At 50.1% G+C, this 21874-nt stretch overlaps 8 protein-coding genes across 8 annotated transcripts; 1 reads left to right on the forward strand and 7 right to left on the reverse strand.

Moving 5' to 3' along the window:
• Positions 1-1143: 1143 nt before the first annotated feature.
• POX_d05883 (uncharacterized protein) lies at positions 1144-3097 on the forward strand (the record flags this gene model as incomplete). The annotated part of the gene is made up of 4 exons (XM_050114718.1): positions 1144-1347; positions 1439-1884; positions 1992-2376; positions 2483-3097. The coding sequence occupies 4 exons, from the start codon at positions 1144-1146 to the stop codon at positions 3095-3097; spliced, it is 1650 nt and encodes a 549-aa protein (XP_049969669.1).
• Positions 3098-4380: 1283 nt separating this feature from the next.
• POX_d05884 (uncharacterized protein) lies at positions 4381-4488 on the reverse strand (the record flags this gene model as incomplete). The annotated part of the gene is made up of 1 exon (XM_050114719.1): positions 4381-4488. The coding sequence occupies one exon, from the start codon at positions 4486-4488 to the stop codon at positions 4381-4383; it is 108 nt and encodes a 35-aa protein (XP_049969670.1).
• Positions 4489-4817: 329 nt separating this feature from the next.
• POX_d05885 (uncharacterized protein) lies at positions 4818-6593 on the reverse strand (the record flags this gene model as incomplete). Its single annotated transcript, XM_050114720.1, has 4 exons — positions 4818-4941; positions 5022-5698; positions 5776-6270; positions 6366-6593. The coding sequence occupies 4 exons, from the start codon at positions 6591-6593 to the stop codon at positions 4818-4820; spliced, it is 1524 nt and encodes a 507-aa protein (XP_049969671.1).
• Positions 6594-7825: 1232 nt separating this feature from the next.
• Positions 7826-9361, reverse strand: POX_d05886 (putative exopolygalacturonase B; the record flags this gene model as incomplete). The annotated part of the gene is made up of 5 exons (XM_050114721.1): positions 7826-8194; positions 8259-8504; positions 8562-8735; positions 8797-8964; positions 9023-9361. The coding sequence occupies 5 exons, from the start codon at positions 9359-9361 to the stop codon at positions 7826-7828; spliced, it is 1296 nt and encodes a 431-aa protein (XP_049969672.1).
• A 1839-nt stretch (positions 9362-11200) lies between these two features.
• On the reverse strand, positions 11201-11835 carry POX_d05887 (uncharacterized protein; the record flags this gene model as incomplete). Its single annotated transcript, XM_050114722.1, has 3 exons — positions 11201-11400; positions 11465-11757; positions 11831-11835. 3 exons carry the CDS (start codon positions 11833-11835, stop codon positions 11201-11203), a joined length of 498 nt encoding a protein of 165 aa, XP_049969673.1.
• Positions 11836-12565: 730 nt separating this feature from the next.
• On the reverse strand, positions 12566-14887 carry POX_d05888 (uncharacterized protein; the record flags this gene model as incomplete). Its single annotated transcript, XM_050114723.1, has 9 exons — positions 12566-12945; positions 13039-13140; positions 13232-13598; positions 13670-13718; positions 13796-14217; positions 14288-14461; positions 14524-14633; positions 14703-14771; positions 14833-14887. 9 exons carry the CDS (start codon positions 14885-14887, stop codon positions 12566-12568), a joined length of 1728 nt encoding a protein of 575 aa, XP_049969674.1.
• Positions 14888-16144: 1257 nt separating this feature from the next.
• Positions 16145-18798, reverse strand: POX_d05889 (uncharacterized protein; the record flags this gene model as incomplete). Its single annotated transcript, XM_050114724.1, has 4 exons — positions 16145-16237; positions 16299-16406; positions 16473-18092; positions 18184-18798. The coding sequence occupies 4 exons, from the start codon at positions 18796-18798 to the stop codon at positions 16145-16147; spliced, it is 2436 nt and encodes an 811-aa protein (XP_049969675.1).
• Positions 18799-19773: 975 nt separating this feature from the next.
• Positions 19774-21253, reverse strand: POX_d05890 (putative FAD-dependent monooxygenase; the record flags this gene model as incomplete). The annotated part of the gene is made up of 5 exons (XM_050114725.1): positions 19774-19972; positions 20030-20105; positions 20164-20463; positions 20522-20807; positions 20876-21253. The coding sequence occupies 5 exons, from the start codon at positions 21251-21253 to the stop codon at positions 19774-19776; spliced, it is 1239 nt and encodes a 412-aa protein (XP_049969676.1).
• Between the last annotated feature and the right edge of the window lie 621 nt (positions 21254-21874).

Here is a 21874-nt window from a genome sequence, read left to right on the forward strand (position 1 = left end):
GATGTATTGAAATGGGATTCCTAGGATGGGATTGTCTAGTAGGTTGACTTGGTAGCTTTGGGTATCAGTCGTTACGTCTTCAGCACACATCGTTTCACATGCGGTAAATTTCCGTTCCTTGGCTGCCCGTGACTTTCGACGTGGTCGATCGTCAGTTCGAGACTCTGCTTGACGGAATCACTCTTTCCCCCTTTCACCCCCAACAGGCTTCCACGAGCGTTCTCACATCATCTGTGGTGTGTCCAAAAGGTATAGAGCGGCGGTAAGGCATCGGCAAATGGACCGGCTGATTGACAATCACATCCTTTTTTTTTTCTTTCCAATATGTTTCTTTTCCCAACCGAATTTCTTCGTCGGACGACACGCATGGATTCTTCTCCACATGCAAAGAGTGCGGGAACTGAGAATCCACCGACGGTCCCTCGCCCAAAGTCGGATGGATTCTACCCCTTTAGGTATGGTCGCTGTTTGTGAGAGAAGGGGGAAAATCCGGGGACAGCCACGATGATATCACAGGAGACGAGAGCAGTTCCACCCCGTTTCGCTTCTCCTCTGGCCCAGAGAAAACAGTACCGGCGTGAGACCGGTTCAGATGCTGAAACTCCAAATTTCGTTGGTCAGGTCAGTCGACTGCGATTCAAGTAAACGGAAGAATGCCGGTTCAGTGTCCTTTTTCCTGCACGCTGGGCTTGCAGGCACGAACATGCGATGATCGGGTACAAAACGGGCACGGCCGAGGTCTCCAAACAAGCCACACGACCCTCGCCGATCAGTGGAGAGGAGATTATTGACTTTGGGGGCACCGAGCATGGCTTAAAGCAAATGACTCGGGGCTCGGCAGTCGGGCATGGCCTTTTTCCTTTTCTGAAGTTGTCAAAGTGGATTTTAATCTGGGGGCTTCTGTCTGTTTAGCTCAGATTCCCTTTGTTTTCAGTCTTCGACCTCTGTTTGACGAGGCAATCGGGATACAATAAACAGTTGTGCCCTTTCCAGTGGAGACTAATTGCGGTCTTCCTCGGCGGTAATATACTTCCACATTCGTGTCTAATCTTCCGATCGAACGACAACACTCGGAGATCCGACTACTGTCAAGCAGGCAGAAGGGACCAGGCTCTGTGATCTTTTTTTTTTTTTTTTTCAGCCATGGCGGCTGGAGACAGTCTTCCGGCTCTGTTGGTGTTAACTCTAGTCGAGGCCTACTTCTTGCAGCGCGCCGTGTTTGTAGAGCAGACTTTTCAGACGGTGCTGCTCTGGAGTCTCGGTGTCAATGTTCTAGGCAAAGGGTTGTATAGTCTGGTCATCTGGCCTTTCTATTTGAATCCTCTGCGTCATTTGCCCACGATTCCGGTATGTGAATGATCCTCTGGCCTGCACTCCGTTGACGGTCCACCCTCTGGTTGAGTATGAGCAAAGTGGTTGACACAATGTTCCATTGAAGGGCCTCCGCAGTCATGCCAAAATGATCTTTGACTCTCCTCGTGGCCGTCTGCCCTTGGACTGGATGAGGACCGTCCCTAACGAAGGTGTTATCCACCTGCGCGACATGATCGGCCAGAGTTATTTGATCGCGACAAATCATCAAGCGCTTCTTGATATAATGAGTACGCATACGTACGATTTCGAGAAGCCGTGGCGCGCGCGGAACTTTCTTGCCCGCATTCTTGGATTTGGCTTGATTCTGTCCGAGGGGGCTGCGCACAAGAAGCAGCGGAAGGCATTGACTCCGGCATTCAACATCAAGAACATCCGGGCAATGTATTCGCTCATGTGGGAGAAGACGAACCAGCTCTTGGTAGAGATGGAGAAGGAGCTGCAGATGAACCCGATGGATGGGACTGACCCGGAAGAAGGGGTGGGCAAGTTGGAGATGTGTGTCTGGGGAAGGTATGCATTGTTGCATTTCTCTTTTCATCGATCCATGATTCCCATTTGCGAGTGGGGGGGAAATCAGGATACCTGAGTGAAATTGTTCTGACGCGGTGATGAACCAGCCGTCTAACCCTGGACATTATCGGTCCCGCTGCCATGGGCCGAGACTTTCGCTCCCTGCAGAACAGCGATAATCCCGTCGCCGAGAGCTTCCTTCGTATTCTGGAGCCCACGAAAGAGAAGATGGCCTTTTTGGCCATGAACTTTGCTCTGCCTCAGTGGATCGCTCGGCGTGTGCCCTGGCGCTTGAACCATGTCATTGATACCGAGACGGGATTCTTGCGCAGTCTCTGCAACGATATTGTTCGCGAGAAGCGGGAGATGTTAACCGTGTCCAAGGCGTCCGTAGAGGATCTGGAGGCGGATATTCTGGGGACGATGATGCTGGGTGGTGACTTTAGTGACAATGAATTGGTCGACCAGATGTTGACTTTTCTTGCGGCCGGGGTAAGTCTTTTCTTCTTTTATGCCTGCATTCGTCATCTCCCACGCAACCTTCCCTCATTCGTTGCCGAGATATTGCTAACAGTGAGAAATCTCTTGATCGTCCCAGCATGAAACAACCGCTTCCGCCTTGACGTGGGCATGTTATCTCCTCACTCTCCACCCACACATTCAAACCCGCCTTCGAGCCGAGATTCGCTCCAAAATCCCCTCTGCCAATTCACCCATCACCCATACCGACCTTGAATTGCTCCCATTACTCAACGGCGTCTGCCAGGAAGTCCTTCGTCTCTTCCCCACCGTTCCCGTCACCATCCGTGAAGCTATTCGCAACACCACAGTCGCGGGCAAGCACGTGCCGAAAGGAACACGGCTCATCCTCTGCCCTTACGCCATCAACCGCGCGCCAACTTTCTGGGGCGAGGATGGAGACCGGTTTGTGCCCGAGCGATGGATCGACACCGACAAGGGGGGTCACCCAGTCCCCAATAACAACGGCGGTGCATCCACCAACTTTGCGCAGATTACTTTTCTGCATGGCCCGCGGGCATGTATTGGGAAGGACTTTGCCCGGGCAGAGCTGCGGTGTGCAGTGGCCGGGGTGGTGGGGAGATTTGCGTTTGAGATGCAGGATCCGAAGCAGGAGATTCATATCGCGGGTGCTGTGACGACGAAGCCGGTGGAGGGGATGCATTTGAAGATGAGGAGGGTGGAGGGGTGGTGAGATGGGAATTCCTGGACGTTATTTTGAGTGTGAGCCCTTGTAAGGGAATATGATCGAGGTATGGGGACGTGTATGCACACGAACAACACGACAGCAGATGAATGACTCCTGAATGTACTGTTTTGCTTGCTCTTGGAGAATTTTCTTCTAAGAGACGCATGCATGCCTCTGTATGCCGTTCACCCAGTACCTTGATTTAGGAAGCTTCTTTATGAGATGTCTGAATAAGACGTGTCTCTCAGACGAGAGAATTTCGTGATTTGAAACCTGCTCCGTTCGATGATACAGGTGGGAAGGGGCGGATAGGTAGAGGGGAACTGTCCGATGATCGTCCTGACAATGTGAGTTTGTAGATAAGCTGATGATGTAAAGGAGGATAACAAAGTTGAAGCTCATAGCTTTCTCACCTAGCTGTTTCAAAAAGTGTTCTTGTCCTTAGATTTCCCCTCTTATATGAGCTCATCCAATGTCGAAGTGACAAAATGTCAAGAGAACATTGACAAAAATAAATCTTGCGATCTGTGCTGCTGACAGTTAAGCAAGAAATATGATATCTCGAGGGTGCGAAGAGGATGGCAAGTTCTCCGGCACTCAATATCAAGCCAGATGGAATCGTGACACCAGGTGTCTGGCCTGAGACCGGTCCTAAGGCCGTTTTGGACGGAAATGATAGCTTAAGGGGGAGGGATAGTTTATGCTATTAAGCCTCGCAGGTACAATAGTCTAGTGGGATGACGCCCCGAAAGGGGAGAACTGCTGGATGAATTGGCCGGTACTTACAGTTAGTATAGTGCTGATGCAGAGTTTCCAACTCCGTGGAGCTGCCAACTATCGGTTGTGCCTGTGAGAGGCTGGGTGGGTGGGAAGTCGGCTAGTCTAGTGCTAACCGCGGATTTTTTTGATAATTTTTTATAATAAGATATTGTACTCTAATTATATCTAAGACTAAATTTAGACAAATGAATTTATAGTGAGGTGTCGTATAGAGACGGTTTTGAGGACTTGCGCTTTGATGAGGCTGGGCATCGTGATACTATTCCCGAGCATTGACGGAGAAAGGGTTGAGCATCGGGGTACATCGCTGGGAGATTATATGGGAACGCCAAGGTCATGGGTTCGATTCGTGGCTTGGGTTGAAATTAAAAAGTTACTAAAGGGGACGAAGGGCAAACATTTGCTTGTGATTCTCAAGATGCAATTTAGGTAGGTCACTCCGTGGCAGGATTTTGGGATAGCAACATGCTCATTTACAACTGTCAGGTCTTCACTTGTACTCAGTGAGTTCACTCGGCTTGAAAAAGCATTTTACTTGAGACTCTGCTGCAGTTCTTCATGCCGAAGATGCCAGCAGAGCTCTGAATTGTCAACTTGCTGATGAAAATCTTGACCATTGTGAACAAATCTATGATTCACGCTATAATTCTTGATCACGCGTCGTTTTGATTTTTCACTTGGATGTAATCGAGGAGAGTATCTTTGATTCCAAATCAGAATAGCGAGGAAATGTTTAAGAAACGAGGAATCGCCATGCCCGGAAGACGTAGTGGCGAGGGCCAATTTAACTGCCATTGCTTGAGTACCATCCAGTTCAAAGTCTCATCGTGTAGCATCGGCTACTGTCGCCCGCGATAGGTACCACACCTCCCAAGCTGTACGTCAACGAGGGAAATGCAGGGCAAAATAAGGAATACAGACATCAAAGAGTTATGCAGCACATAGATCAATGCCACTTTGAACCGCTGAATTGCAAGATGATGGTTGGAACAACACTCACAACCACCATCATTGCAGCGGCAATTCCGGCACCACCCGCCCAGCCGACTTTCTCGAACATTTCGGGGAACCTGTTTTGGAAAAAAGGGTTAGCGATATGTCTTTGAAAAATCACAAAAACAATTTGCAAGAAAGATCATCTTCTTCTCACCAGAATGGCCCAATAAATCCCCACATCTGACGGACAAAAGTGATAAAGACTCCCACGCTCGCCGCATCCGCGCGGTAGCAGTCAACCGCATAGGTGATATTGACGGTGGTGACAATTTGGTTCCCACTTGCCGCAATGGCTGCACCAATAATGGGAGTAATATTCCACTGGTCACCAGCTTTGCCAAGTTGCACAGCAAAGACCACCACGCCCACGATGGTTAAAATGTGTCCGAGATAGCTGAGCCACAAGCGATACTCAGCTGCAGGATAAGTTCCTATCTTTTTCTGACGCAGGGCCATCCAGCGATCGCTCATCAGACCACCGATCTGCTCGCCAATGACTGACCCAATGATAACGCCGAGGAACTGCATGCCAACTTGCTGGCTGTTGAATTTGAATTGCTCGGGGAAAACCTGCGGGATCTCGATGGTGAGGGTGATGCTCCCCCATAGGAATATCATGGCATATGCACAGGCGGGAACGAGAACGCAGGGTTTGGCAAAATATGTCAAAGGCTGGACAAAGTCCCAGAGTCGGAGGGGTGATGGGTCGATTCGTCGGAAGTGTAAGATGGATGGCTTGGGATTTGTCACGGGAGGAGAGACATTCTCACCGCGGAGATAGAGAGATTCGGAGCCGAAGAAAAAGTAGAGGATGAACTGGACGCCGTTGGTCTGCAGCGTGGGAATGCCAGGTCAGTGTCCTATTGGGTTGAGTTGTTATTGAGAGAAAGGAAAACGATAGAACTCACAATTGCCAGTACCCAGTAAATCCAACGATATCCGACGCGCATGACCATGAAGCCGAACAAAAAGGGGGCGATCGGGACGCCGATGGTGACCATCAAGGTCCAATATCCCATGCACCGAGCTCGGTCCTTCTTGAAAAACGTTTCTGCAACAACTGCGCTTCCAATTGCAGCAGCCGGGCAGATAAAAAACGCGGTAATTGCCCTACACAATCCCATAGTCGCATAGGACGAACTATTGGCACAACCGATATTCCCGACCATTGCAAAGAGCAAGGAGATGAGGAAGATGGGCCGACGACCAAAACGATTGCTTAGAGGGCGCCAGAACAAGGGAGCACCGCCGAGGACAGCGATAAAAAGAGAAACGAGGTAACTTGTTCGTTGCATACTGACACCTAGATCGGCCGATATTTCCACAAAGGCGGATTGGATCGATGCTGCGCTAAAGAGGCCGATCATGGCGTGAAAGACGACCAGCATCAAGTTGATGGTTTTCTGTTAAAAGGAGTTTGTGAGCATGCTTGCAAAAGATTGGATTCTCATGGCCGAGGAGAGAAAGAAGGAGAGAAAGAAGGAAAGCTTTGCTGTACCCTCCACGTTGGCCAATTGTATGGGTCTGCATCGCTCATGTCCGGGATTGGATCGAGATCCAAAGTGCCATGACGAGCAAGTAGAAATTGGCGATGTTCCTCGGTCAAGTGCGCCATTCTGTCCTCGATATAAAAGGCCTCTGGCTTGCCTGACTCTGTGATTCCCGGGTGAAAATCCTCTGATTGGACTCCTTCTATGTGCTGAGAGTGATGGTTCATTTTCTCCATCATGGCCCAATCACAGATGCAAGCTTTGGTGGTCTGAGGGTGAAGGTGGGAAAAGTGAAACCCCCTGGTTATTCCTACACAACAGTAGGGCAGATGATGGTGTGTTGAAGAAGTACCCTGTGGACCAGCCGTTAGATGCCTCGAAGTCGCAGTGTACTGGAGAACCCTTCGCTATATAGCTTTACTATAGCTTGAGGTGACTGGTAGCCCCTGAGCCTGACTTGCCTTTCCCCACAAAGTTTCAGGACTCGCAATCCAGCTGACGTACAGACCATACTGACTCCACGAGGACAAAAGAGACAACGCAGCAGAGTGACTTTTTTTTGTATGCGAAACGATTGCGGAAACTCTGTCACTCGACGAGTGGAACCGTAGGGGGCGAGTTTGATAACTCTATTCATGGCGGCGGTCGTGATTGGGTGAAGTCATCTTGCCGGATATAGTCTTTGCCCGCGGGCGTTTGGGGTGTTGTGGGGACTGCGGAGAAAGCGAATCTTCCAACGGTGATTATACCAATCATTGCTTCAGGCCTGTACAGCTGCTCTGATGATGCAGTTGGTTTTGCTCAATATCTGGCAGCAAGTTTACCCCGGACTCCGCATTATTGGGGCCCTGGTGATGGGGATCTGTGGAGAAAAGGCGATTTGTGGAGAGAGAGGCTTACTCCAGAGTCAACCAGTCCTCTTCATGGGCGCAAAATGCTTGTTCCCTAACTCGATAAGCGAGCCTGATCAGAAGTGCGCTGTGATTTGTAATCTTGAGTAGCGTGAATTCAAACATTGGCGGAGAATCACGAGGGCACTAGTTCATTGACTCGATATCTTCATTGGATGAGGAGCCGTGCCATGTCCAGAGCTCTCGGTGGCAGTCGCAGCACATCTCATGTCACTAAGTCTATTGGCGAGAAGCTCGCAGGTAACCGTGTGAGTTGCAGACTGAAGGGACTCTTTCAGTCGCGTCGTTCTTTTCTCTCCTGAATTTCCCTTCCTAGTGATCTAAGCTGATCACTGACGACGGACAGCAACACTCCAACCACTGGCCACGAAAAAAATGTTCGTGTAAATTTTGAGAATCCATCGGAAAAGATCATATTTCATAATCATTCATAACTGCATTACTTATATTGTCGCGACAACATCAGCTCACAAAGCAATGGGGTTGTTATTCTTGACCCAGGTTCCAAGACTCATGAGAACCGCTAGTCCAGGTGAATAGGCCAGCCGGGTATTGATCTATGTTGACTTTTTGCAGGGTACCCCAATGTCGCCCTGGATGCCATCGCAGGTAATCAAAGGGGGGACTTTCAAGTCGATGCGTGACAGATGAATACCCGAGCACACCGCGTTGGGCGAGCAGGTCAAGTCAACAACCTCCCTGCCCTTTTTGCCCGATGAAGTGCCATAGATGTTGTCAAAGACGATATTGGTAAAGTTGACGGCGGAAGGATGAGCGGCACACTCTGTCGCGTTGATGTTGAAATAGCACTGATCGAGCACCACGGGCTGATCGGTGTTTTCAATGTGGATGTTCCGATACGTGATGTTGTTGATTCGACCGTAGCCGGCATTTGCACCGGCCCAGGCCTTCAGACGAGCACCGTTCTAGATCAAAGGGTCAGTAAGATTTTCAAATCTCGAGTTTATTCACCAAGTGGGTTGAGCATACTTGACCATTGAGCAGGGTCACGTTCTCAATATACGCGTGTTCGATGATGTCTTTGACACCTGCGTACTGTCCAATGCTGCCCATGCTCACACCATGAGTGTTGTTGCACCAGAGGTTCTGAACAAAGATGTTGGATGTGTTGGGCTTGGGGGAAAAGCAGTCGTCACCGATATCGACGCGGGTGTTGGTCACTCGGAGGCCATTCACGTTCAACGAGTCGAAGCCGTCCGTGTTCTTGGGCAGGGCCTTTATCCGAGAAGAGGATTAGTAAAGGCTCAATATCCAGGCTATTGAGTCACTCACAGAAGCATTGGTTGAGTACGCATTGATGAACACATCGTCAAAGGAGACATCATTGGTTCGCACGAAAAAGTTGGTCCAACATGGTGAGTTGAGCTGAGTGATCCCCTCAACACTGACGCGGGTTGCGTTGTCGGTCAGGAACAGAATCGGTCGGTAAAAGGTGTTGCTCGAGTCCTATGGGCTGATGAGCCAAAAGCCAATAATTGATCATCTTCATGCCGCGATGCAGACTCACCAAGATCTCACGACCCGCAAACGCATTATACCACGCCTGACCATTGCCATTCAAAGTCCCCTTTCCGAAAATCTTAATGTCCTGACCACCCCAGACCCAGAAAGTGATCGACTTTTGAAAGTCGTAATAGAAATTGTTCGCTTGCCAATATTTGATATCGTCGGTGAACTGATCGATCCAGGTCAGCCGCCGCGAAACAGCGTGATCCAGGGTCTCAAAGACTGACCTTGATTTCTCCCTCCAGTTGGACCTCAACGTCGTTCAGAAAGCTCAGATCAAGTTTCTTTCCAATCACGTATGTCTTTCCCTTCTTTAAAACCACACGGCCACCATGATTTGCACGCTTCATTGCCCAGAGGAAGTCGTCTGAGATGTCGTCTTTATCATTTTTGGAGGCTCGAATCGTCACAGTTCGCCGATTAGGATATTTTTGTCCATGAGCTCCACAGCCTTTCAATGAAGACACATCATTTGCTGCAATAATGCTTGCACCCTTGGGAATATGGTCCGTTGCGAAAGCAGCTACTGCCCCGACGAGCAGAGCGCCAATGGTAATGAGCTTCATGGTCGAGGAGCTGGTCGTCCAAAAGTATTGAATCTCAAATGGGAGGATTTCAATCCACAAGAAAATCTCATTCAGCGGCGGGATCTGCAATTGAACGCTTCTCAAGTCTCAACAATTCCACTTGCTAATTTTCTGCGGCACTACGTCCTTTATTTTGTAGTCGAACATCCCCAGCCTTTTTTTGCCTTTTGATCGACATACAAAGCACGGGGAAGCAACCTGATTTCTCCGCCTGTGACAGTTCAGAACCATCTCATTTGTGTCCTCACCACCCCTGGAGAATCCCCAGGTTGAGTTAGAGCGGACCCAAGCCGAGGAATTTCAGACGCTTTGACCTCGGTGGGCAGATCTCTCCGCACTCTGCCAAGCACTGAATCATGGAGATGCGGGGAGCTCACTCTATGAGGATGATTTCCTACGAATCAGCTTTTTCCATAGGCATGAATGGGGACCCGCACAAGGGTCCTGATCTATGCCATGTCTGAAAGGCCGGGGTTTTATTTGCCGTCTTGGAAGATGTGCAGTTTGCGGGCTTGGAAATGAGTTATTCCACCTATCATTTCTCCTCTGCTTGGCCCTGACAACGAGCGAGTTCAGTTAGTAGCGGGTTGGTAGCGTGGGGGAGAGAGAAAGAGAAAGAGAGATCGAAAGAGTAAGAAGCCCTTCCCCGAGAGCAGGACCCTTACAATTACCGACCGACCAGACGAAATCAAGAGCCGCTTTCCGAAGCCGCGAGCGTGGGTCGTTCAAGCGGTTAGGATTTTTAGCCTGAATCCACCATCTTAGCTGGGCCTTAGCCTAATGACGTGGCTGTCAAGTTTTTTGTTAGAGCTGTTGTAGGATCCGCGCTCCTCTGCCTGAAGGTCTTGACTGTGAACACTGAGCATATAAACTAGGTATCTGATATACATGGTCAATCTTGTCAACTGCCCAATCTGGCAAAAACGTCCCGGGTCTTCAAGACCCAATTTTGGTCAAGAAAAATAAAATAAATATGATCTATCTCTGCAGATCATGACGCCCTTGATATAGCGCCCATTCGACTCCCCGCGAATCCACAATTGACAGGAATGAGGCGGTCGCCCAACGACTTGAGGCTTGCATAGGTGATGATCTACCTTGCATATTGGAAAATCTGGGCAGGGTAGTAGGGTATCGACACCATTGAAGATCAAGGATACACATCACGCGAGCTCACAATAGTGGCAGCGCATGCAAAGATGATCTTCCCTCTCGCAGTGAGGCTCTAGTCTGAGAGCATGCTTAGTACCGAAACAGTTAGTGCGCAGAACTTGGTAGTCTGGGATCCTCATGAAGTGATGATGATCAACACGCTGAGTATGGGGTATGTGCAGGGACTTTGAAAGGGGTTTAATTTCTGTTTTGTAGACTACTGTACGGATAAAGCTTTTTTTTCATTTGCTCATACCTGTCTCTCTCTCTCTCTCCCTCTCTCTCTCTCCATATCTCATTGAGATGATGATTTCGCTGATTGAGACCCTGAACGAGATCTACAGAAAGCTGATTCTAGAGCTGGACATTCTCTGGGATAGAAAATGACGTGGACACTGCCACCTTGGCAGCGCGAGGCTCCCATGTAATCATCCATTAGAAGATCATCGACGCAGTTGTGCCTTTATTTTAGTCTGATAGATATTAGCCATGCATATTCACCAGATGATCTTGTCCCACGCCCGTGTCATACGAAGAATATAAGAGGTGAACTTCATCTTTTACGTAGAACACTGCAGAATTCAGCTCTAAAATTCAAGCCAGTCACTGGAAAATTCGCTATTAGGTATGGTATGGAAATTCTCGAATGACAGGAGGGGAGAATTCTCAAAGATTCTTCGCTGCGGCAACAAATGCGCAGATGCAGGAAATATTGCCAGACCACCAGAACAAAGATCGGAAATTACTCATCCTACGCGTCTCCCCGTACGAGTAACAGAGACTGAAGGCAATTCTGGAAGCCGTATACCACAACCCGTACTTGTTGACGTCCTTGTTGGGTACTTTGGCAATGACGGCGATCAGGGCTGTAATTGCTCGGATTAGCGTTGGCGATGACAAACAAGTTGGAAGACTTTGATTCTCACTTACTCGCTGCCACGAAGACGGTATAGTTCTCAATCGCATTGGCATGTGCTGCTTCCTCCCGTTTGAGCCTGTTCAGGGTCTTGCGGCTGATCTTGCCGGACTCGACGGCGGCTTCACCGATCGTGGCGAGGTCCTCCCGGGGGGCAATATTATTATCGATGCCCAGGGCGATTTTCGTGAAACGAGTGCTCATCCAACAGTAGGCGAGCAGCCAGTTTGTCAAAAGCAAGCCAGCGGCACGATTTGGGACATGACCGTCCGAGGCAGCACGCAGTCCGAGAGTTGTTAGGAATGATCTAAAGATTTCGAGGTCAGTTGAGGTCTTTCCGCAGATTCTACGAGACGACCGGCTTGAGGAAAGGGACGTACGACATGGCAGCCGAGTGTCATGAGTCTTAAAGGCACAAGTAGGAAAAGAAAGTCAACTTTGACACCGACGGCATGGGAAGCGGGGCTGGCCGTTTTATCATCAGCTGCGACAAAAAAACAATTAATTATGTTGCACGCTCGTGTTTGAGATCCACTTACTGCAACGCACAACGTTCGAGCGCCCGTTGACAAGCAGGAGGTAAAGTGGAACGGGATCTGGTACGACGATGGATCCGATTGACCTAGCGTGATCAGGATGCCTCCAGAGGAAAAAGATACCGGTTCACTCATATTTGCTCTCTGGCCGCTGGCAAGGCATATCTCCCCCCATTGCTCTCTGCAATTTGTGCTGGAACGGATCGGTGCCGGTGTACCCAGGAGAGTGGCGCCGGTAACCCAAACTTCATACTTTAACCAGAAGGTCGGTGGCCACGGGGCCCGAGCGTCGGTGCTCTTTTAGCTCCATGCGGACGTGCGGAGAGATGGCTCGCCTAACGAAATCAACAGCATCAAAGGATTTTTTTTTTCCTGGCCAACCCCAGTATTACATTAATATTTGATCTCTCTTTTTGCAAGTTTGGGACGGCCATCCTAGTACGGTGACTTCTCGGTACGGTGGAGCATTGGTATGGAAGGGAAAAAGGGTTGTTGGAAGGTGCTTCATCAGACGAGAGAGAGAGAGAGTCTGAGCCTGGACCGGTGGATACAAGGGCGGAATGACATCGTGCAGCAAACTCAAACCATGGCCCTCTCCCTCGCTGCGGCTTGCGCGGCGCTAGCCGATTTCTTTGTTGAGAGTGATTCGTCGCCATCTGGATCACAGCTGCAGGGTTCCAAGATCATGGTGGTGGAATCTGACTCTCGTCGGCGATGAACGCCAACATCCATACCCTCGACCGGGTCCGAAAGACAAGAAAAGCGATTGTTGACCGTGATGTGGTGGGCCTGTCGGTCCACCACACTATTGTTGGGTGCAGGCTCATTATTCGTCAGCAAAAGAATCTCGACCGGATGATCGTGGACCATGGGAACCTGTCGCCATCGATAGACCGCGTACAGAATGGGGACGGACAGTCCGTGTGTCACGATCGAGAAGAACACCAGCCAGTATACCACTGTTGATCGTTAGTTGAAACAGAAAATTGAGTTTGGGAAACCCAGACTTGTCGAGTCCAATTTCTGTGAATGATTTTTTAAAAAAAACCGACCTGGAATCATGGCCGCGGTCAAGGAATTGATTTCCGCATCGCTGGCTCCCGCGTCTGGCAGCAGTTCCCGAGCGTATTCGACATAGGCAATAGCCCCGATGCCTTCCAAGTGACTTGGCATCAGCTTCATTGGCTCGTTCAAAAATGGAGGGGAAAGGCAAAAAAAAAAAAGCGAGAAAAAGCGCAAGCTCACCAATCGGCGCAAAATAGCCCATAAAAATAGCTTCCTTCCAATCGTGGCAAACACGCGGCATGAACCGATAGCAGAATAAGATGGCCGGAATCCGGCGAAAAATGAGAATAACGACACCGAGACCCAATAATCTTGCGACCGTGATGCCAGTCGTGTTGGGCAGGTGCAGTTGATCCCAGGGCATCACGACTCCCAGGTAGATAAAGGTGCCAAAATTCAAGGCCGTCTCCAGTGTACAGTTGAACGTATCATGACGTGCCTCGATTTCGGCATGATACCACCCATCCCAGTTAAAGGCACAACCGGCGATGAAGCAGGCAAGCGTTTCGTCGGTGCCAAAACAGCCACAGGTGCCCACCACGAACAACTAGATTGAACCTCGTTCATCAGCAATGCCGCATGAGGGCAGGGTTCTGCCAACCCACAAGAGACACTCACCCCGATCGCCAGCGGAAACAAGGTAAAGCTCTCCTTGTCGACCCATTTCCTGACACACACAGAGTATTTGGAATAAGCATGAGACGTCCCGGACCGGCTCACACGGAGTCTCAACATGAATCTCACCTGCTCGAAGCCAGATTCAAGCCTTTCCGACCGACAAATCCCACGAATAGACCATATCCAGATGCCATCATGATCATGTATAGAACCCCTTCCACGGCCCAGTGTGCAAGTGCTCGGCTGACATCGCCCCCTACCCGACCAGTGTCGGTCTCACCGATCCAATCACGATCGGTATATGTCTTGCTGTCAATCGGGGCATCGTCGTAGCGTAGCAGTGCAATCGCAAGCATGAGAAATGGAAATCCAAACCCATCATTCCCGCCCGCTTCGGCCGAAATAAACTCGCGAAGATGGCGTCGGACGTACTTGTCGGCAAATGGTCCCTTTGCGATCGCCTGCGACAGCACGGGATCTATACAGATGACGCATGATCCGATGATGCTTGCTGTCAACTGGAAGGGGGAGAGGGGGGATTTTTTCCCCTAAGTCAGCGAAACATTCATTTGCACACGGAGGATTCGGCAGCTGTTATTTTCCACGAGGCAGCCTTACAAAAGACAAATGGGGTATCATCAACTTGATACAAGTGGATGTAGCCACCCACTGAAGGGCCATCAAGGGTAACAAGCAAATTGTGAGTTCGACAAGGCGAAGGCGAAGATATCGCTTGGGCAGTTCATAGCCGACTTTGATCATTTGGATACCAAGCACAAGTCGTGCCAATGCCTGGTAAGGTTGTTCTTTAACTGAGGGTATCCCCATCAAAGGTCTGCAGGCCATGTACTTACATATGTGATACTTCCAACATCCTCACCATCGGCACCATCTGTCCATCGACTCACGTTGACCAAGTTGGTTGTAGCAGGACCTAGAAGAACCCCAATCGCGAAAGCAGGCACTGCGATTTGGTGAGCGACCGTCACTCAGGTTGATATAGACTCCAGGGCCACAGGTGTGAATCACGCACAGGCTTCCCCCAGGTACCATCTTTGCTTTATTTTCAAGGAGAGCAGGCCGAACCCGAGCAGAAAGAGACCTAGTCAACGATTCAGCATCGCGCTCGTGCTTCAATTGGGTATAATCTATCAGCATCCTACCGGCAAAGGTTGCGCCGACGTTGAAATCGTTAATATCAAGAATTGGATGCAGCATCCTGTCTTTGCCGGTAGTAGACGAGATCTCATCAAGCTCGAAGAACTAATTCTCGTTTCATTCTCTTCTCAAACAGCCCGGTAGTCTCGAAAGAAAAACTCGTTGCATTTCTAGAAAACCACCGACAAATGGGTAGCTGATGCAAGACAGGAGTATTGCTGCGTCATGCGAGGAGCCTTCCACGCCCGCCACATACCATTCAAGGCGGTTTTCGTTCTCCCGGGAATGTACCCCTGGTAGATAGCTAAGTACCACCCATGATAAAACAAAAAGCAGAGTACAATCATCTTTGTACGAGCGGGCGCCTGGATTCGTGTATACATCTAAAAATTTTGGACAGGTCGAAGATTGATTTGTTGATGCGCTTGAGTCTTACATTGGTCACATCGCTGTGCCGTGCAGGACGCGATGCAGGTTCTTAATCAATCTCCATTTGAGTCGACTGATAACTGCGATCTGTTCTGGCCCTTGGTCTTTCTTTACTCATGTGGCCCGTCAGGAAGACTCCTCAGATAAGCTGAAAGAGGGCCCCCCCCCCCCCCCTCCTTTGGTCGAAGAGACTGGCCTACACAGAGAAACACGATGTGGAACCACGAACTTTGTGTAAGACCTAGGTACCTTCGCCCTTGCGCCAGTCCAAACTCGTATCGACACGGCAATGTGTGTACTCATCACTCGAATCAGGTGGAATGAAGCAAGGGCCCGCAGGATCGTCGGCGCCAAAGAAGCTTGGTACGGCGGAGCCAACTTATTCTGCTCTCGTAGCAAATCATAAGAAAAGGCTAACTGTTGTGCTAAGCATGGGTACTCGTGAAGGATCCAAAATGAACATAAATGTACAAGGGGGGGCGGACTTCCGAGTCAATCGCGCCATTTTGTACTGCAGACCCAGAGACTTCCGTCGTAGGTACGCAAGGGATGAATAAGTAGCGAAGTTGGCTGTCCACAGTCAGCATGTTTCGTCATCCGATCATGTCGCGGTCGCTTCATTGTAGCACGACAAATGGGAGGTCAACGCGTTGCGTCAGCTGTTTATCGCGTTTTTTCACGTGTTGTGGCAGTGTTCTACTCATCTATCTAGATATTTGATGTTTATTAGAGAGCGTGGATGTCTATCAAGGCGCTGTTCATTCAATGTGCATAAGAAATGTATTTGGGTATTTTGGGTATCATAATAGTAGAGATGTTGCTCAAGTCTTGAAGGTAATGGCACTCATTCAGAGCCAATTCAGCCCCCCCCCCCCCCCCCCCCCCCTCTTAAAGCTGAGGCAAGTCGGCAAACATGGCGCCATTCCATGCATCCGATCCTCCCGATTCGACTCCGTCAAACCATCCGTTCAAATCAAGCGTCTACTCGAGTCAGTTAGAAAAAGAAAAATTCAATAGCCTCTGCCCAAGGTACGTTACTCACCGCTAAATCGCCGCCAAAGTCTGTCGACAACAGTGAAGGGAAATCAAAATCCAACAGCGAGGCAGAAATAGGTGTAGTTCCGAACGGGGCTATCGGGGGATCGGGAGACTGTGGGAATCCATCCTGACTTAGCAACTCAGATCCACAAGGAAGATGTAGAATCAATAATCTCACCTGCGTGGGCGGTCTCATAGCACATGCAAGAGCCTCCTCATAGGAGAGGCCGCTGATGATTCCGCGCCCAATTTGCACCGCTCGCTTGGATACAGCATCTAGCTCCGTCATCGGGTCCTCTCCTTTGATTCGAGACTTCGCCGACGCCAAAATCATGCTGAAAAAGAAGAATGGTTTACTACCTCTCCCCGATCCGCAGAGTATTGTGCGGCCGAAATCGTCCAAAGTCCGCTCGATCGCCTGCAACATGACACTCTGTTGAGATTGGACCATGCTGAGTAGTACGCTAGGATTGATATTGTCAATCCTGGAGCCAGAAGATTGACCCATCTCCTGGGCTTGTAGAGAAAGCTCAACACAGACTGTGATGGCGGCATGAAAGACATCGTCGCAGAACATTCCACTTGCCAGCTGCTTGATATGAGGATGCACAATGATCTCGCCAGGTGCGGGGAGCTGCATTTGGGAAAGAATTTCCAAGGAGGTTTCCAGACAGATCTTCCGCGAGTAGGAGCATTTGGGTAGACGGGCCACACTCAACGAGAAGGGACGATGGAGGGCAAGAACAAACTTTTGTATTGTGAATTGGTGCAAGGATTGAGCGAATTGATGCCGGACCGAGCTGGACGCGTCGCTGGAAAGGACATGATCGTTGAGACAATCGGAGCCAGTCTTCAAAAAACGAGAGAGTTCTTCATTGATCTGCAGAGCCTCGTCATATGATAGGCTGAAACGCAAAGCGTTCACTTTTTTGACGACACGCCATCGGAGATCCAATGATTTCGACAGCAAGCATTGGTAAATATTTTGGGTTCGTCTCGTTGAGTTGGTCGGCGATGGTTCATGCTTCATGTCCTCTACGATATCCGCATCGTCAATATCAGACGGTAAGTTGCAGTCACACTCGTCCAGGTCTATCGATGGGGTCATTCCGCGATCCAGAGCGATCTTCAAATCAAGTTCCACAATGGTAGTCCATAATCGACGTCGAAGCTCTGACCAAAACGGCGCAGTGGCCTTACGAAATCGACCTGGATCCCGATGCAACCCCAGCGTCATTGCAGAGCGAACGAGTGCGCCAGATGATATCCAGGCAAGCTCGGAGTCCGTCGCGTTCGCCAGTTGGGCCAAAAGAAGGAGAGTCTGTGTTTGAACCATTTTGAAGTTGATGTGTGGACTGATGGATGTGCAGGATATGTACGACTGGATAGCCATGATCCATTTCGATGCAGAATGTTGATATGCGTTAGGTTGGCCACTTGACGAAGAAGTCGGCAAGAAGCGAGTCCCTGCCGCCATAATTGCAAGCAGTTGAGCCACAAACGCAATATCTGGCTTTTGAGGATTGGCCCAATAATCTGCATACTGCTTCAAGAAGCTGGGTACGTGCAGAACACGATAAGTGGTCTCGAACGAGTCTAGATACAGCTGAACCAGCTGATCTGCGATGGCTCGCGAGGGTACCATCTCCTCGATTTCGAAGGCTTGTTCTCGGAAAGCTCTCTGATGCTCTTGGCTCTCCCGGGTCCATATTTCGTGCTTGTACTTTTTCATAGAATGATAATCTCGATAGGACTCGTTATTGTGTTTCTGCCGCATGAAGGTGCCAATATCTTGAAACTGGAAATCTCGTTAGTATGCCCTAAGGAGGAGAGGAATTTCTTTCTTCCCCGCAAGCAAGCGGTAGGACGAGTGTGGTGAATTCACTTACAAAAGACGCGGTTGTACACCAATTACTGCGACCAAAGTATCTCGTTTTCCCTTTCTTGCCTCGGAAATTAGAGTCGGGTAGAAACCGTATACGATCTTCAAGATACATGGCCCCGGGGCCAGTCTGAGAGGTTGTCGTTTCGGAGAGCGTGTCGTGAGCCGTGGTCTCTGGCGTTTGAATAGCAGGGACCGACTTGGCCATGGCACGTTCAAGAGACCGTAATCGCTGACGAAGCTCATGAAGATCCTCCTTCTGACTATTCTTAGATACCCGGTCTGGAGTAGACTTTGCATTCAACCGTGAGTCAAAGACAAACATACTGCCAGCGCCTGTTTGTTGATCGACCTGGCCATGTGGCCGCTGATGACGGGCGTTGGAGGGCGAGATCCGGCGGGAAGTCTTGAGAAGGTCTCCAGGCTGCGATCCGACAAATGTACAACTCTCTGCGGTCTTGGATCGAATGCATTGACCGCAAGGAAGTGAGCGATCACACTTTAGCTTGCGCCGACGGCATTCGCTGCATGACAAGGGAGGTCGACGCCGCCTCTGGACGACTTTTTCTCTAACGGGAGCTTCATCATGTGATGTCGCATCGTAGTCTCGATGATCGTCCATGTTGATAGATCTTCAGTCATTCAGATTGATTCGAGTGTGCCGTTCGAGGCATGTGGCCGACACCCTCATCAAGTATTTTCGATAGGGGGTTCTTTTTCGCAACCTCGTCCGGTGTTGCGCAAGCAATCCCAAGGCAAATTTACAGTCGGACCACGGGGTTTCAAGACATCAGCGTCAAGAGAAGCAATTTTCTGTGCAATACAGTAGAAGATTTTACGCAGGCAACCCTTTTTCTTCTTGAAAGAAAACGCTTTCGAATAAGCAGACAACGCGTTGCGGTTGTATATGATGACCGGAGACAGACAGAATTCGGCAAATTACCCGATCTCGGACTTACTTCTTTAGGAATATTCGCCAAGCTCCGGGCTCAACTGGGACGCCTGAAGTTAGATTGATAAGCCGAATTAGGCATGGCCGTGGCTGCGATTGAGTCACCTTGAAAAGCTTCTCACTTTGACCTCTGGTTCATGTGGACGACACCCTGTTTTTTTATCAGATCGCATTGCTGTTTACTATTCGCTCAGCTGAAACAACTCCTCCTTGCATGGGATCCGATCTTTCCGATCCTGATTTGTGGCCCGTGCATAGGTTTGCTTTTTTAGGTTGAGAATTTGGTTACATCAAGTATGTGTACTCGAAGGTCTATGGAAGAGGGTTTCATCTTGATAGGAGGGTCAACTACCACCTGCACCTACCGACCCGTCTTTTGAATATCTTTGACCGTAATAGGATAGCTTCTCTAATCCCATCTCATCTATCATCAACATAGCTATCGCCTTGATCCACTGCAGGAACAATTCTGAAGTTCATTCGAGGAACAGTCCATATGAGCTGACTAGAATCACCTCGTAAAGATACCTATGTTGACGTCAACGAGATTTCAATGCGATACGCGGACAGCAGCTAGCCTACACTCTGCTTTTCTGCGGGTGCGTCACCGTTCTTGGAAAAGTATTCAAAGTGGAGGCCCGTCCTTCAGTCTTGTGTGTTTGATTCCGCTGCTGATGCACGGAGCTCTCGAGCGGCGACTAGGGGACTCCCGGCGAGAATTTTTTCAAAATCGTGAGCGTCCAAACAAGCGCGGCGTGAGTTGAGAACGCTTGATTCCACTCGAGCAAACATGCGATGCCTATACGCATCAAGCGCTTTTGACAGGGTCTCCAAGTCGGAAATGCTGTGATGTGATCAGAGACCCAACATCGGTAACTCGTTGACACAGGAGTATTCTTACCCGCTTGGTCTCAGATCCACGCTCTTGATCAAGTCTTCCACGTCGACGATAGCGTTATTTGCGCCCTCGCCACGGACTAAATGAAATGTCAGTGTGACCTTGAATTCCCATACACCAGTCAATTGATGTCTTACACATTGTCATGGTGTGCGCCGAGTCCCCCATCAGTACTGCACGAGGGTGAGCCGGAGATCTTTGAGGATTGAAGAGCCAGTCATCAATGCGAATTGATCGAGCCTCCGCATCACTTGGAAGCTGTTGAATCAATGAGCGGAACGGCTCTGCCCAGTTGTCGGACAGGGTCTTCATCAACGCAATTCGGTCGACATTTTGCTCGGGCAGCACGATCGCCTTGTCGTCGGCCCAGGAGATAATGAGCTGCACGTGGTAGCGGTCTTTGCTGCTCTCGTTGAAGTTACTGGGGGTGTCAAGAACTATGGTCTAGGTCAGTTGATGGGGTGCGTTCCTCCCGACAATGGAGGCATGACCTACAGCTGAAAAAGAAAAAGATGTTGGTGTCCGGATGAGATCCCTGGAAAATGTATGGGTCAATCGATTGGACGCCACCCAGCTCCTCGGCGCTATAAAGCGCCGAGGCCCCAAGCAGCTGCACTGGCAGTGGATTCATCTGACAGCTCTCCGGATACAGGATCTGGCGAACACGCGATCGCGCTCCATCCGCGGCGATCAGGAGCGATCCCGTACAGCTCGAGCCATCCTCGAAATGGGCAGTGATGGAATCCGCAGATGAATCAATCGACGTCAATGATTTGCTCCACTACGAACTCCTTCTTTAGCGCACTGCTCCCTTCTTTCAAAACGGTTTCTATCTTCGGCCCACTTTACCTGGACATTCACACCCGAAGTCAGGAGCTCGCGCAGTCGTCCTCGATTGACCCGAATCCGCTCTTCTGCAGGAATGCTGAAGAGCGCTTCTCCAGACTTGAGATTGAAGAACTGGAAGCTCCCCGTATCGCCCCGCAGAGATGCGTCCTTGTTCACAAATGTCTCTGGGAAGCGTTTCACCAACTGCGGCGGAAGGAGAGCGCGCAGGGCAGGCAGCGACCAGTGCAGCGTGAGTCCCCATCCGCCTGTGCGAGCATCGACCGCGGCATCACGCTCGAAGATCTCGAACCGGATGCCTTGACTGTGAAGGTACTGGGCCAACACCAAGCCACTGATCCCAGCACCGACGATCAGGACTGGGGCTGGGGTTTCCGACATGGGTGACGGCGGCGTGGCGCGGGGGGGAGACACGTTGAGGTGACTGGATGCAGGGTTATCAAGTCCCAATATGATCTGTCAAAGCTGTTGTGCAATCCTGTAACGCGGTCTTGGGTTTCAAGGGCTCTCCTCGAATCATCCGCGGAAGTTGAACTTGACCGCGCGGAATTTGAGACTGGTGGGGGAACCCCCCTTCTGACAAGTCTTGTCTCATATCGTCATATCGAACTGTCCCTCGGCACTCCTGAGGCAAAGCCCGGTCGTGGTTGACGGCCAACAACGGAAATCGCGACCAGATTGGAAGGCACTCCTACCTATCGTGGTGCCTGTTCAACGTGACACGCCACTCACCACATCCACCGGGTCCTGACGTTTAGTCCAACACAGGAAAATGATCGTGCCACGTCTAATTTTCCTTCTCTCCTTTTTCCGCTTCCTCTCGACACCAATCGCATAACGGGAGCAGGCACGTCGTACACACCCACATACTCTTCAACCAGGGATTAGCCCGTCCACTGTGCGACCGTCATGACTTCAAGGGGCAAATACACCGGATCGGAGCGATCGATAGTGTTGCTGGTACTTTTGGTCGCTGGTACCGGATCAATTTTAGCCATTTCC

Source organism: Penicillium oxalicum, chromosome IV, assembly GCF_001723175.1.
Source record: "Penicillium oxalicum strain HP7-1 chromosome IV, whole genome shotgun sequence".
In the NCBI taxonomy this organism is placed as follows: Eukaryota; Fungi; Ascomycota; class Eurotiomycetes; order Eurotiales; family Aspergillaceae; genus Penicillium; species Penicillium oxalicum.